Consider the following 16,201-nt stretch of genomic DNA (forward strand, 5'->3'; position numbering starts at 1 on the left):
GTTTATTTACCCGGTTATATTATCATTTGTTGACCTAGTCACATGATCTGAGAGCGCGAGGCGCGGAACCCCAGGCACCCCTGAGAGCCGAGTCAGGATGTGATGAGAGACACCAGGCCCGTGACCTGACACGCACAACCGCACATCGGTGCGCGCACAGGCGCTCTCACAATATCCGACCTCCTTCTCCTCCTCGTCGCCGAAATCTCGACTTCCAACGACCCCTAATGTTCCAATCGGTCCTTCTCTTTCTGCTTTTGGTTTTGTCACCATCTGCGTGAATAGGAAATGGCGTGGGGATGCATGATTCATATTTTTTTTCAAGTTAAATGAAAAAGAACTATGACAATTCACATGCAAAATCATTTCCAAATAATAAGACATTAATCCGCTCGTATTACTGACTGTTGACTCCTTTGCTTCGCAACGCCCGGGGGTTTCCGTATCGTTGACGACTGAAACAAGTGTCAGTCATAATCGTCTTCACGACGTGCAGGAAAAACAAGCTATCGGGTCGACGTTCACGCGTACATCTCAATAGAGCCCTTTTTCTCTTCCTCGCCACAGAGCTCCACTACACTGTCAGTCTTCATTACCATGGTAACCCGACCCGGCGAGCGTCAATCAAGTGGGAAGGAGGATACCAGAGAGACATCCTCGTGTTTTAAAAATACGAGAGGAAAAGAGATTTAATTTTTTTTTATGTTAAGAGAGACTTTAATATTACGTTTCGTAGCCAAAAGAGTAATAAAATGTTTCTGTCCGAGAAAAAAAAAAGGGGGGGGGGGGGGAAAGTGAGGGAGGATGAGATTTCACTTCTACAGATAAATCTCACGTCTGGTCAAAAACCATGCAGGACTTATTCTGGGAACTTTAAGATATAAACGCAGGATTCGTCCTCTTATAATTCAGGGAAATTGTTTGCAGATAACTTGTCATATTATCGCTGTGCTGATTTTGTCTTGTTCATGTTTGGAGAATCATTTTAGAAGAGCTACTGCAGAGGGAAAAAAAAAAAGCATGTTATATAAATTGATGTACTTTGCTTGGCTGCCCTCTGTTAACCCCTTCCTTCCCAACTCCCTGCGCTCTTAGAGCCGTTGTCCGCTGCGACGACTTCTTTACGCGCTGCTGGTTTATTTTTTTAAACACGCCGGTTTAGGCGACTGCAGTTTTTCTTTTTGGGGAGGATAAGGAACGGCATTTCTCCCCAAAAAGAAAAACTGCAGTCGCAGATCTACGGCCCAGGTCCTGACACCACCGCCACTGCGCGAGATGGGTCTTGTTTTCAGAGTGGCGCGGCGGTGAGACCCTGCACGGGCGCGCTCTTGTTTCCACTCCCTCCCGCCGCAGCGTTTGCAGTGGCAGAGCAAGGGCGGCTTGACAACCCGTCACGCTGATGAGGACGGAGCCCAGAGCGAAACGCGGCGGTGAAATGATTTTACATTGCAGAGCTTTTTTCCGGGCCCGGGTTTGACGAGACAATCGGGGAAAATGACAGCTGCTGGAATGTGTGAAGATGAGTAACATTTATTGGATCACATTAAGGTCATAATTACTATAAACATCAGGAAGCAACAGATCAAGATGTCACAAAGCTGCACTTACGAGTGATGATTTAGATTCTTTATAGTTTTAGATTTAATGAAAGAAATGTAATATTTGGTGGTTATTTGACAATCAATCAATGTGTGGGCTGTGAGATTCCCATTCATGTATGTTGGTACATATTGTCGTAAATTATTTTTTAGGGTTAAATATGACCCGAAATCAAATATTAACAATCCTGTATTTCAATATTTACCATAATTATTATTATTATATATTATAATTACGTAACAGAATGTTTACAGTTGAATATTTATTTTGATCTATCAGAAACAGAATGTTTACAGGGAAATAGTTATCTAAATGTCATCAGAAAGAGAACACTAAAAAGGAAATATTTATTTGAATATTATCAGAAGGCAAATATTGACAATTTAATAGTCATCTTCCTATTAAATACTGTCAGAGATTAACAATTAACAATGAAATATTTATTTAAATATTAAATACTGCCAGAAAAAGAGCATCATCACTTAATATTTATTAGAATTGAATATGTATTGAATATGTATACAAGTCTCTAACATTAAATGTTGTCAAAAACAGAACAAAGTACCCGTTTTATTTCTCAGCTCATAATAGGCAGAGGTCAGAACACCGAAAACCCCATCACTGTGACACTGATCCGGCTGTCTTCATCCTAAAACCCCTCTCTTTCCCCTTTACCATCTACACATATCACATCATACTTTCTCTGACGGCATGTTGTGCACGGAGAACGGTACAAACACGCTGACCCAATGCTTGCCCTGCTCCCTGCAAACAAGCTACGAACAAACAAAACCGCCACCGAGCCGAGTGTTGTTTCATCTGCACGCTCATTCCGACACGTTTGGCCGGGGAGCGCACGAGAGAAAACACATCCAAACATACGTCACTCCCGATCTCCTTTAATTGAATTAGCTGTCACCCTCAGCATCATATGTTGACACAGGCCTCGGCCAAGTTTATCTAATCTCTCCTGTGTGCCTCTCTTCTTCTCTCCCTTCTCCCATTCTGCTTTTCAGATTAACAATTTTTTTTCTCTCTCTCTTTCAAAAGTTGTCCCTGGATGCCCCGGGACCCGGATTTGCTTTCTTGGTGATCACCTTAAACACGAAACCTACGGCGGCAAACGAATCCCCGCGTCGTTCGTGAGATACAGACCCTTTGCGAGAAACTGGAAGTCGGACCCGGTGCTTTCGGGGGTCCCGTACAGCACCGAATGACATTTGCGCGACCTTTTGGGGTACCTGAGAGCAAACCCCAGTGTGAGAGAAAAACAAGGGAAGAGGAGAGCGAGGCCCCCTGCGGCTTTCCCTCAGCGAGGATTCGACAGCTGAGGCATGTCAGAGACGGCGCGATGTTTTCTTCGCGAGCTCAGAAATATTTGCGGTGCGAAGTCGAAACTGGCTGGAGCATCGCTCGGAAAAAAAACAAACAACACAGCGACTGTAAGGAAAGTAACCTCACCTGGTAAGTCCCGATGCCGATGTGTTTGGGGTCAATCTTTACCAGCTCAGCCAGCGGATCTTGGACACGTCTCCCGATTGACACTACAACCACACAACACACACACACACACAAATTATGTGTCTCTTGAGAACCACTGGTCCCGCACTACCTCAATCAGTTGTTAAATATTCAGAGCCGTATTATTTACAATTACTGGATATGCTAATTGTCAGCTCATTACGGCGCTGTCCCGAAGGCAGGCCTAACTCGATTGTCGCTCCTCCTCCTCCTCCCCCGGAATTGACAATGAACGCGGGCTTCTAAGTGGCATCTCCGCACCTGTCACGTCGATTCACGATCGACGTCGGAGTCAAAAACCCTTAGAGCTGTACATTTGACCGGCTGCTTAAAAAAAAAAAATTAGCGCGCGAAGCAGAATTTTGACGACGGAATGGTTTTGCTTTCAATGGCGGCGTCTGCAAGACTTCAGCCCGCCGCGGCAAATGAAGCCAAATATCTTTTCCAGGAATATGCTGGCAGGGCTAAGTGACAAGGAGAAAAATTACAAACAACCTTGTTTCACATACACAGCATAATAAATGACGGGACATCTAATGACACCATCCGCCCACTACCGCATGTGCACGCGCACACACATGGAAAGTTGAGCAGACAGCCGTTCAAATTCACGTTTTTTTTTTTTTTTCATTTTTGCTTTAATTTTCAAAGTTGAATCGTAGTTGGGAAAGAGCAAGAGAGTGGCCTGAGACGGAACCAAAATCACTTTTTTTTTTAATCAAATGTGAAGCCTTTGTATTCAGGTACGAGGGCGAGGCCGCCTCCAACGCTGCGGGTTTTATAACAAGCTAGTGAGAAAAGACAATGCCCTGCCAGACGATTCAGCTACGATCAAACTCAAAACTTGACTGTTTTCTAAGGTGTGTTTGTTACTGTTCAACGCACCGTAAAAGCCCCGAGTGAAACCTCAAGTCTGACGCGAGTTCAAAAACGATCCAGAGCACGTTGGTGTTCAGGCGGATCCGAATTTGGATCTGGGGCGGGTCGAACTGGACGTGGCTCGGTGATTCACGAAGGACTCTCTCTCTTGCCTCACTGACTTGGAACTGTCACACGTTAATAACAACAAAAGAGAAAATGCTGCCGAACTAAAAGGGATCAGAATTGCCGGGTTTGCCGCTTCTACGGCGAAGGCTGAGCAACGGTTCGCACCCTGAGGAGGGATGACACTTATTAAGATGTCTGAATTCCAGGGTCACGCCGCTGGCGGTGCCTGGGATCTGTTCAGTTTTCTGTGCATTAGGGATGATTGAACTCTGGTGTTGGGGATTGTTGTCTATTCCGTGAAACATGTCGCACTTAGATCTCTGAGGCAGAGCTGGCAGACAAAAAAAAAAAAAAAAAAAAAAGAGTGATGGGATATAGTGGAGGGAGTATGTCTGGAATCAATGGCTCTCCTCTCCTCTCTCTCCTCTTGCTGCGGTGGGAGGCTGCAGCCTGAGATAATATTTAGACAGGGATGGAGTTTCAACCCTGGCCTTGCTCAGTGCACCACCAAAACGCTCCTACACTCTTTTTCACTAGTCAGCCTTACTCCCGAGCACTTATTAAAAGTTTATGAGCAATACAGTTTTGTATTACTTCAAGTACTAAAAAGAAGAAGAGAGGAAAACTCAACTTGAGAGGAAGACCTTGGTATGACTTGCATTTAAAGACTGGCAGACATAAAAAAGCCCTGTGTTAGTGCAGGGGGGGTTGATGTGGGTAAACTGTTGGGAGGTTAAGAGGTGAAAAACAGCGAGGGGACTGCGGAGAGGATCATCACCGCGGCCCGCCAGACCGGACCGACCGGCCACCCTCCGGAGGCCGGCCAAAATTCCCTCTGTTGGCACCTGGTGCCCCAAGATCTCAGAACAACGGCTGGGAGGCGTTTAAAGGTGGCTGGAATTCGTAAATCCCTCGACAATGTAATCTCATCTCTGCTATCGGGACGAGGCAGACAGAAATCCCGCCATTAGAACACCCGACCGAAACCGTTGTGATCGAGGCTCCGCCCCACCTGCCCACACCCCCACCCTCTGCCCCCATTTAACAACTCCAGTCAAAAGCTGTATATTTCTCATGGCTTTCATTAGGGTTATAAATATGGCTGTCTCTGTCTGTCGGTGCTGCTGACTGCAGGAAAAGAGCGGGGAATAATGCGCCCTCGCGTGATTTATGGCTTTTATAGAGGAAGTCTGCTGGAAGCATTTTGTCCTACAGAACTTTATTCTGCCGCGTCCTACATGATGGAGTGTGTGGGGTGTACGGAGGAGAGGTGGCAAGTGAAAGCAAAGAGGCAGATGGGATACAGGATGCCAATGGTCTCGGTGCGGGGTTGAAAAGAAAACGTGTGGAAATGTGTTCGAAGAGTAGATAGTCTTTTTGTTCCTTTTTTCTTTTCCTCTCAACACATTCGTGGTTTGATTAAACTAAACCGGAGGGGCTTGAGAAACTCGCGATGACGGATTCCCCCCGTTCGTCTCACCTCGCATCCAGCTGAAAGATAATAATGAGCTCCATTATGTAACGCTTGACCCCGTGTCATCACCCCGCGGGCCAGACGGCTTAAATACGTCACTCAAAATAACTAAGTCTTCATTCTGCAACGGATGGGACTGTTCACAGGCGCAGGGTTCATTTTTCAGGAGGGAGGGGGTCTATTATAATAGCTGTTTCCTATCATGGCAAAATGAGATGTGATTGCAACATTACACAAACATGGGAACTGCTTGATCGATATCCAAAATACAAGCACTTCAGAGTGATGTCTCTTTGCCAGCCTCGGTAGAACCGGACTCTGCCGACTCACCTGCACTCCGCAGGTTGGGGTCCAGATCTGGCATCTCTTTGACCGCCTCTGGACTCACGCTGTAGATGGACGCTCCGGCCTCATTGGTGATGCTGGTCGGAGAAAGATGGGGGAGAGCGAGTCCAGGTGTGAGAGGATAGTGTGTTAGGAGTGACATAAATCAGAAAACGGAATCTGAGCCACTTTGGCTGCTGGAGGAGACTGCATTGGGGATTCAAAGGAAACATATTGGGGGGCTCAGCAAGAGGATATTACTGCTTGGAATACATAATGGCCGGTGCATTATGGAAATTGCCGCTGCTTTGCGCGTTTAACTGTTTGAGAGAGCTGAGTGCAGGTGTGAGTCTCAGTGGGCCTTGGGGAAATGACTACGTTACTATGACAACTGAACAAACACACTTATTCATTTTGTAAATCATAGGATTGAAGAAGATCCTAAAAGAAAGGCTGACATGTGATGTTGATCTGTTATTTCCCCTAAAATTCTGGTAAATAAGACCTGACGAGCCGACAGGATGAAGAGCAAAAGGGCATCTTCCTCAAGGGAATGATGAGGACAGCAGTGGCAGCATCATTCTGTGGGACACCACTGCCATCTAGCGGCCATTCTCTGGTACTGCTATTAGCCAGGCTCATGCTTTTGAGTTATATTAGTGTTAGATAAGCTGGCACTCCAAGGCTTTTGAAGAGCCCCATCAATTCCTGGAAGTTTTAAAAATAAAATAAAAAAAAATAAAAAAAAACAAAAAAAAAAAAAAAAACATCACACTTGCACCTGATTTGCTATGCAAACCCAAGACGGCCATTCTAAAAATACATTGCAAATACTAGACACAATGTGTATGGAGGTTCTCAGTCGTCCAGGTCATGGAGAATTCTTGTCTAAGTCTTTTTGGCGTGGAAACTGGACTTTAATTTCTTAACTTGAAGATGTTTCACCCCATCAAAATTCAAGTCCGGTTGCCACGACAAGCACTGGAATGTTTTTGCGACGGAAAATACATCCTGAGTCTCAGATTGAACATCATGTCTACGCAGTACCTGCATACCCTTTCAATTACTTTCTACCGAAAAAAAAAAAAAAACAGTTTGCACATCTGTTAACGCAACAGGTACCTTTCATTATTATACTTTATAATACTGCACTGATTCGACTTTCCCCAAAGTATGACCTTATCTTAGGTCACCAATAATGCTGTGTGAAATAGATATATCCTTGACATTTCTAAATGTATTATATATATTTTCAGTCAATCAATCGCCCAGACACACACACACACTAACCCAATAGCCTGAGAACTTTCACTGAGCTGCTATTGCGCATGTTGCTGCTGCTACATCTAATTATGGATTTTCCCTGTTTATGGTAAGTTGTCATAGTTGTCCGGACTCTCAGGTGACTCAGATCCACTTGTGAGGAAATTTCATTCTGCGTACAGTTGTTGTATGCCGCATGACTAGTGCAAGTCTAAACCTTCTCCTGGTTTCCTTTAATGGATCACAGAGTCGGATTTGTCAGACTGTGCATTTAGCTGTGAAACAGACGTTAATGCCGAAGGAAAATGCTACAATATTGAGAAAGCTGACCTCTTGGTTTGAGTTTGAGTTACTGTGATGGCGTCACACTGGACAGGCTGTTTAAACACAGACCAGAAATGCAGAAATTGTATTTGAAATGTATCCAGTCAACAGGAAAAGCAACTTTGTGAATTTGCTCCTCTCAGAAACAGCTTTTCCTTAAACAATTGCCATTTTGCTTTATTCTAAATTGTCCTTTGTGGTTGTTTTCCCTCCGGTCTACTCAATTTGCAATTTGTGTTTTGTCAATGGGATTCAGACTCCAAAAACAATTTCGGGAAGGACGGTTAATTGTTCCCAAACTGAAACGGCAACCGAGGCAAACTGGCACGGCGGATTCATGGAGGCAGACTGAAAACTAACCAGTGGCAGCGAGATCATTGCCTCCCTGGCGGAAGTAATCCACTAAGAGGCTCATTAGATTTAGCAGAAATTGTGATTCAGCGATGGGGGTCCGGAGAAGGTCCTGAGAGACAGCGACGCCCGTGTTCCTGTTGGACGCGTACAATCTGAGCTGTCGTGCTGTTCAGTCCTTCTGTCTTCTGTCTCTCGGGCGGGTGAAGAAAGGGGCTTTTTTTTTTTTTCCTCTCCCCGGGCTTATCAATGAAGCGAGCAGGTCAGTGCCTCCCGAATGTCCACAATTTAACGGGAGGCCTTCTTTTCATGCGCGCATACACACACACACACATATATACACACACCATCCCTGAGGCCTGCAATTTAAATGAACTTGTCCTCACTCCCCACTTCTCCTTTCCCCGCCTCTCTTTCAAACCCCTCTCTATTCATCCCTCCTTTGCCCCACTGTTCTTTTTGTCAGCTCACAGTCCGCCGCGCTGACAGCTGACATATCGCCATGGAGACATCGCTAACGAGCCGTGGCACCTGACCTTCAGAGGGGTCACGTTGGAGCGGGTCATTAATCTGACACACTGTGCGACACGGCTGTACACGGACTAATTGATGCCGGGTCGAAGAAGACACGAGACGTGAATGTTTTGAACGTCCCACGGGCCCAGCCTTTCGTCCAGTTGCAAACAAGAGCGCGCACACACACACATGCACGCACACACACACACACACACACACACACACACACACACGCACACACACACACGGCTGTCCATAAGGCCGCTGGGAAAGAAAAACCCACAAAACATTGCTCGGACCTCCCCTCCCGGTCTTCTTTGGAGGCTGTCGGACAATGGAGGTCAAGTGACACGTTGGCAACGGCTCTGCTGGTTTTTGTCAAAAAAAGGAGGGGTGGTGGGAGGAAGGATGCGGACAGAAGACGGGGAGACAAGAGCACAAAGACCGAAAGGATATCATTATGATCGCATTGAATCAGAAAGAAAGTAAGGTAGAAAAGAAAGCGAGACCACCGGCCCCTATCATGTCCGACTTAATTAAGGCTGCCACCGGGGCAGCTGGGTAACGGCACTGTCATGGATACAGCTCTCAGCCCTCGGTGCCGCAGCATCACTGGCTGTCGTCACGGTGCGGGCATCATCCTGGCAGTCAGCAGAAGGTTGTCTGCTCCCCGGCTCTCTGGCCTGAGTGGGCGGGCGGCAGCTACACTGACTGACACACACACACACACACACACAAACACACAACGCCAAGACAAAGTCATCGGTCGCCTTTCCGTTTAAAGCCTGGGCGGCCCTGTGGGGGGCAACATTTACTTGCACCCCTTCTCGCCCTCTCATCTGCGTGGAAAACCAGGGGCCTGCCTGTCCCGTCCCCGGGCAAAGTCACAAATTGACTCCCCCGATCTGTTGCCCTGTTGGTTGTCTTTGAGACGGATGCCTTGGGCCTGACACACATACACACACACACACACACACCATGACTGACCCCCTGCTGGCCCTCAAGACACCTTACAACGGAGGAGACGGATACACACTTTGATACCTCATTACAGCCTCGTAGCGCGCAGGGGCCTTGATGTAAATTAAAAACAGCTCATCAGATCAGTCGGAGAAAAGGAGTGGCAATAATATCACACACTCATCTGATACAGAGGACAAAAAGACGGGGGGTGGGGGGGGGGGTGACAAGCGAAGACGGGAATTATCGGTCGCGGAGATATGTTCGGATCAAATCTAAAGATGTGCTAAAATATAAAGAGGCATTTTAAGCATTATTTAATTTAGATAAAAAAGTAGTTGATCACTGACTATCTTTTTGCATTCATAAATTCAATATCTTTAAACTTGACATTTGAGTAAAAAATTAATCATACTGCATCTTCATACGGATCATTTTTATTCAAAGGTCTCAAGTAAAGTGCATTCCTGCAGTTTGATCTGGGTCAGTCCACACCTGTCGATCCAAATGTATGTGTAAACCGCATCCCCTAAAGGGGCACTTAGCTCTGCAGCGAGCGTGAAGTGCACGGATATAATTCTGCATTTACCTTGTCCTTGTTGAAAAGGTTTGGTATTTGGTTGCAACTAATTAACATAGGCTGCAAACAAAGACCTGTATACGGCGCTTACTGGTCCATTGAAATGTAATTTAAGATCACGGGAGTGGTGCGCACCACGCACACACACGCACACACACCTCACCACTAGGGGGAAAGCACGGTACTTTGTATTTCCGTCCCAAATCCATGAGCAGATCTGTTTCTGCGTCCACACTCCCCCATAAAATCAGTGCGCAGAGTCTGCAGTAACAACAGCAACATCACAACACAAGAAAATACATGAGTGTCCTCATTTGATCCTGCGCTTTGACAGCACATTGTGATTTCCATGTTAGCCTAAATGTAATGAATACGTTCAGTCCAAGTTGCTTGTCAACCTCACTATTCATGTTAGTCTTTTTCTTAAAATCCTGGAGTACGTTATCGAAGCACCAGGTGTTTTTTTTTCTTTAAATAATTAAAAATGCAAGGGGAACTGAGCAATTTAATTAAAAACACGATGTCATTTAGCAGTAATGCAATTCAATTGCGGGACTCAATATGAGTGGATAAGCGATTCATTTACGGTACAATATGATAACAAGTGGACCATGAGGTTATTTGGATAATATTTGATTTGCTTCTTCTAGCTGCATGAGAAGGATCTGCGGTGTTAGATATCACAACCCAAAAATATATTGGTGCAAATAAATAAAAAAATAAGAAACACAACTTGCTCTGTCCTGCCTGATCAAACAGCTTGGGTCCATTGTTCAGTCAGCTGCAAAGCTTGACCTGAGGGAGAAACATTGAGGGACGCATCATCTCTGTCTCCCTCACACACAGACACACGCACACAAAGAGACACACACACGTCGGGTCTGAAGACGATGACATTTTTCACAGAGAAAAGCGTCCAAATGGCAGGTGTCAGGGGCCGTCAGTCTCCAGCAAGATGCTAGAAGGCAGGCGCGCACACACACACACACACACACATATACACACACACACCAAATCTAACTGCCAGTGTGAGGCACGTCTGAAAAGAGCAAAGCCTCACAGACACTCATGTCAATCGTGTAGCAGCGAAGCCCCGGACTTGGGTCACACAGATGTGTGCATGAGCACACACACACACACGCACACACGCACACACACTCAATCATACACAAACAATCCCCAATTCCTAAACACACAACATGGCATGTCACAAAGACTCATCACACTTGGGGGAGCCATCGGAGGGAACGCTGGAGCCCCCGGGGGGAGGAGGGCAGGTGCCGAAAGTGAAAAGTGAAGGGAGAGCGGCCCCGGACGCCACCAAGACATGGCGGGAGGGTCCGGTGATACGGCTGACCGGGACGGATATTCAACCTCACTCCACCTGCCGAGGCAAAGCCTGCCCTGGCCTGATGCCATCTCCCTGAGCGGAAAAACACACACCGGGGGGGTCAGGGCGCCCCTGGATAGATCGGCGTGTAAAGCTGGTTATGCAATCAAACCCAAAGAAGTTACATTTGTGCATTCCGGGGACTAAAAAAGGAGGACGAGCGAAGGTAGCGAACGGAAGCGCGGGAGGAGGACACAGATGCCGTAGTCATTTGGTGCCCTCCGGGGTGAACCTTCTCAGTTCAGCGAGTAAAAGTGAGGAGGGAGGAGCAGGTGAAACCAAGAGATGCGAAGCGCAGAGAAAGATGAGATGAAAAACAGACCAACGCTCATCTCACTGGAGGTAGTCCTCCAGCTTAGCCTCCAGCCTTATCTACGCCGAACGTCCACTCCCACCGATGATTAGTCAGCCACCCCGTCAGAATAATGTGGAACATTTAGAGATAATGTAAAATATGATAGCCTTTTTTTTCCGAAGGAGAGGCGGATTTATGTTTTTCCATTTCCCATTAACTCTGGAACTTCTGTCTGGCGTTTCCTGCGTTAGTTTGGCATTTGTTATGGATTGTCGGACAGAGAGTCGGTTCATCGGCTACGTTTGTTCATTACATCATCTCTTCTTTTCCATTCACTTGTAGAAGCCAGATTGTGGTACTTTATACGTGTAAATACTATCCATCTCCATGAATTTTCTTAAATATTGCACACACTTAAAAGCACATTTTTTTTCTGTCCCTCCATACCCTTCATCAAAACAAAGGTAGGGTGTTTCATGCACTCAAAAATACACCCGGGAGCCGGGCTGCCTTTCCATGCCTCTAAATCCAAGCCGTCCCTCTGCACCTCATTGTCCTCCTCACCCTCGGTGAGGCCCGAATGCCTGGATCTTGCTCAGTCATGACCGGTCCCTGCCACAGTGCGTTCGTCACTCACTTCACGCCTGGCCCCAGGAGCCGGCTTGGATGCGGGACGTGACATGGGGATACGCGTGCCCGCCGTCATGAATACAGTCTGCGACCGCTGTCCTCCAGGTCCATCAGCGAGCCAGTAAAAATGATCTCATCCCGCCAGGAGTGGGCCAGAGGGGTATCGCGGTCAAGGGCATCGTGAGGATGTGTGGCTGTACGGCCGCGCAACTCCCCACATCGCGCCTCGCCGGCACAAATTATGAGCCGGTCAAGGAGAGAACGATGACTACGGCTTGAAAGAGAGACGAGGAGCTGCGGAGCAATACTTCGGGGAAAGACGTGACAGGGGCACGCATCCACCCTCCACCCCCGGAAAGGCGTAAACACATCCAGAAAATCAGCGGTGTAATCAAGCGTTACGGCGCATGGGGCAAATAAAACAGGTTCTGATTCACAATCACTTCATTTCCCCTAAATAAAAAAACAAATATCTGTATTTTATAACGAATTAGATGAATACTAAAAGTGATATCGCAGGGGTCGGGGGCTTAACAGGGTCAGTAGTCTCATACCCCCCCAGGAGTGGTAGAGCGAGTGGTCAAGAAATCAGATGTCATTTTCTGCAAGCCTAAAGCTATACATTGTGTATGTGTGTGTGTGTGTGTGTGTGTGTGTGTGTGTATCATCACCGTAGCCCAAAGATCTTCCTAACCTTACCCCACATATTCTTGCCCTCTGATATCATTAACATCAGCTTGTTCCGGCCAAACGCTGTCAGCCCGTCACTCTTCACGCACACAGCCTCAGCACACACTTACCATCGCATGGCGCTCAAAGAGCCCAGTTCACTGCGGGGAAACAGAGGTTAGGCTGGATAACTCGAATAAGGGACAGGCGACCGAGAACCGAATCTGTGAAGGATTACCAAAGATAAACATAAGAGCCCGGGCTCCTGTTGGTCTTGTCCGTTTCGAAAGGAGACGGCTCATACCAGCAGAGCCCAAAATATCAGCGATTAGAGTTTTACATGAGACGTTTCACTGAGAACGTCTTTGACTCTGTTAAGAAACACACTTTATTGCCGAAATGTCGACAGTTGACCATGTAAAAAAAAAAAAAAAAGAAAAAAAAAAAAAACGGACTGTCAAAAGATTTCAATGTAGTTCATATAGGGAATACAGAAGGACACCGCATGTGTGTGTGTGTGTTTGTGTGTGCGTTCCCGACCAATCATCTCCTCTCTAAAAGATACAGAAACACCAGCTGACGAAGGTGACACGGACCACCGCATGTCACTAAGCAAAACACTCTGAAGCACACAGAGATGCACGCACGCACACACACACGCACACACACTCAGACATCTGTCTGGTTGGTGCTTCGCACTACAAGAGCTGTCTTACAAGCTTTGACAAAGCCGGCATGCTCTACCAGTCAGTGCTAAAACACAATGACAGACAAGGTCATGCTGCAGTGGCCTGTCAAGGAGACAGATAAAGCACACACGCGCACACACACACACGCACACACACACACACACACACACACACAAACACACACACACACAAACACACACACCAAGCAGGTGATAAAAATGTAACTCAGCAGATACTCCACACATAATGCGACAGACTTACAGTCAGTCGTGCACATACTAATAGCCAATAAACACGCATTTCGAATTGCATGCGTTTTATAATTTCGAACGTCATCGAGTGACGTCCAGCAGGGTGCCTTTGAATTATCGGGGCACAGCTGTACAGCAGATGACCCGATGCGTGGATTCAGTGGGGGCCGTCACTGGCACAGACAGACCTTGTCAGCTAAATAATACCTCATGCTGCACAATGTCCTGCAGGACGCTGGCTCTGCACAGAGGACTCAAGTTCAAGTTTAATCATGTAAATTCCGCGGCGCTAGAAAAGTAATTGGGGATTGACGGGTTTTCATCCGTTCATTTGTCACCTGTTTGTTAAAGAACTACTTAGGCCACTAAAACAGAAAAACAAACATCCTTATGATCAACCATCCAGTACATCACTGTTCCTTTTACCTTTTTACTAGAACCTTCAAATACCAATCCAATTCACTTACTTGTTCAGAGAGTTTCTCTTCTTTCTTGGACAGAGAGTACTTAAAGAAGAAAACTCTGGCATCTCACAACCCTGTTGGTTATGAGGCAAAGTGAACTTCGAAAAAACTGGAAGTTATGACTCAGGGGATATTGGTGCAAAAGTGTCGAGACAAAACTAAAATCTGCCTTCTTCTGTCAGTGATAAACAGCAACGGTTCGGTTTCATGTCCTGTGTATTTGCAGAGTACATGCAAATCTATTGGGTTGCGCGGGTACATGATTTGGCCGGTCGTGCCAAGTTGACCGGGCCTATGCAAGTCGGTCACTGGACTCGACTCAAGCTCGGCATAAGTTCTTATTGTTTTCGGCATAGTGTAAAAAACCAAAAGTCCAAAAATGCTAACCTCTGCAACAATGAAAAGGAAAACCAGTGCCAGCAACCAGGGTGTTATCCTCGATCTAAACCCACATATCAATATTCACATTACGTCAAGGCGAGGACCTGCCAAACAAACATGACACGCGGTTCTATGCCAGATACTCTGGACCATCACAAAGATTCCTTATCAGATCGAGGACCAATTTTTCCATTACTTTTGGACACCGTTCCACATTTCAGACATCCACAGTGGTTGCCATTTCCTCAAACAATCGACCTCAAAATTCTCCGGCTCGGCACAAAGCAGTGAATGTCACCGGTCAAACGCTTGTCTCCTGGATCCAGAGTGGACCTGGTGGATCCTTGAGGTCAGCTGGTTCAGGAGTACTGCAGGGTGAAAAACCTAAGTACGGAAAAGTTGTTCTAAAACACTACACGGCTTAAAATACAGAACTAACTACCTCGGAGACAGGAAAAGATCTCTTCTGCTGTTCCTAAACAAATCAATTGTGCCGCTGGCTTATGGCATGCAGTGATTTCCCTTGTTTTTATTGTTACTGTTTTATTCTCCCTTCGTACTGTCTCACTTAGTTGTTACAATTCTAAATTGTGTGAAACACAACAGAAGTTGTGAAGTTCTGCGTGAAACAGAAGTTGCCATTTGTGGGAATAATCTGCTTTAAATACATATCTGCTATATAAACACATTTTTCCTGAATCCTGTCCAAACAATGACCTTGATTTTAAACTAATGGTTTGCAAGTATGTAGAATTGTGGCTATATTGATAAACTATAAATATGCACTGTTTTGAAATGTTCCCCTAAAATTTATGCAAAAGGTGACTCAGTAAGTATGATGAGTGTACTCACATGGGATTAAGGCCTGTGTACACGCAAACGCACGCATGCACAAGCATGCACGCGCGCGCACACACAGTCCAAATATAAGTAAAGATATCCCGCAGGCTGCCATTTCTGGCTGCCATTCCAGCAGAGCACTGAGGCAGAAGGACAGAGAGAGAGACAGGCGGCTGGGGAAGAAAGGGTGGAGAGGGGCAGCGGGGGGAGGCGGTGACACAATGAAGGCTCACAGGGAGACAGGAAGCAGACGGTGCAAATGAGGCTGTGGTCTTTAATGAACTACCGTGCCGTCAAGGCTGAGAGAGGAGGCGTATCTGTGTTGTGCGTACACACGCGTGCCCGCAGACCCTCACACTCGGCCGCTCAAACCCAAGTATCTTGGACTAGCGGTGTTCTGCAGTCTGGTTAAAAATCACATTGAAAGCCAAGTCTTGTGCTCTCTTTCTCACGAACATATGGATAATTATTGTAAATTAGCGTGTGTGTGTTTGCATATATGTGTGTGTGCATAGATATATGTAATACCTAATTGCGGTATGTAGCGACACACTTTGTGTTAAGGTTTTCCACCACAGTGAAGATGCTTGCCAGCTACGCACGGGCTGCCGAATAGATTTCCGACACTTGTCTACAGGAAACTGCTGGAACCTACCACGATATAAGGTCACCTGACAAATTCCCAGACATCTA

At 46.4% G+C, this 16,201-nt stretch overlaps 1 protein-coding gene across 1 annotated transcript in view; it reads right to left on the minus strand.

The window, feature by feature from the left end:
* srbd1 (S1 RNA binding domain 1) overlaps positions 1–16,201 on the minus strand; it is a 50,412-nt gene that overhangs the window by 18,182 nt on the left and 16,029 nt on the right. The window contains exons 14-15 of the mRNA XM_086172903.1: positions 5,912–6,003; positions 3,061–3,143 (exon numbers count right to left, since the gene is read on the minus strand). Coding sequence (XP_086029029.1) covers positions 3,061–3,143; positions 5,912–6,003 — 175 coding nt within the window. The remainder of the gene's footprint in view (positions 1–3,060; positions 3,144–5,911; positions 6,004–16,201) is intronic.

This window comes from Fistularia commersonii, chromosome 2, assembly GCF_037954325.1.
Source record: "Fistularia commersonii isolate RoL2024-O1a breed Wild chromosome 2, RoL_Fcom_v1.0, whole genome shotgun sequence".
NCBI lineage: Eukaryota > Metazoa > Chordata > Actinopteri > Syngnathiformes > Fistulariidae > Fistularia > Fistularia commersonii.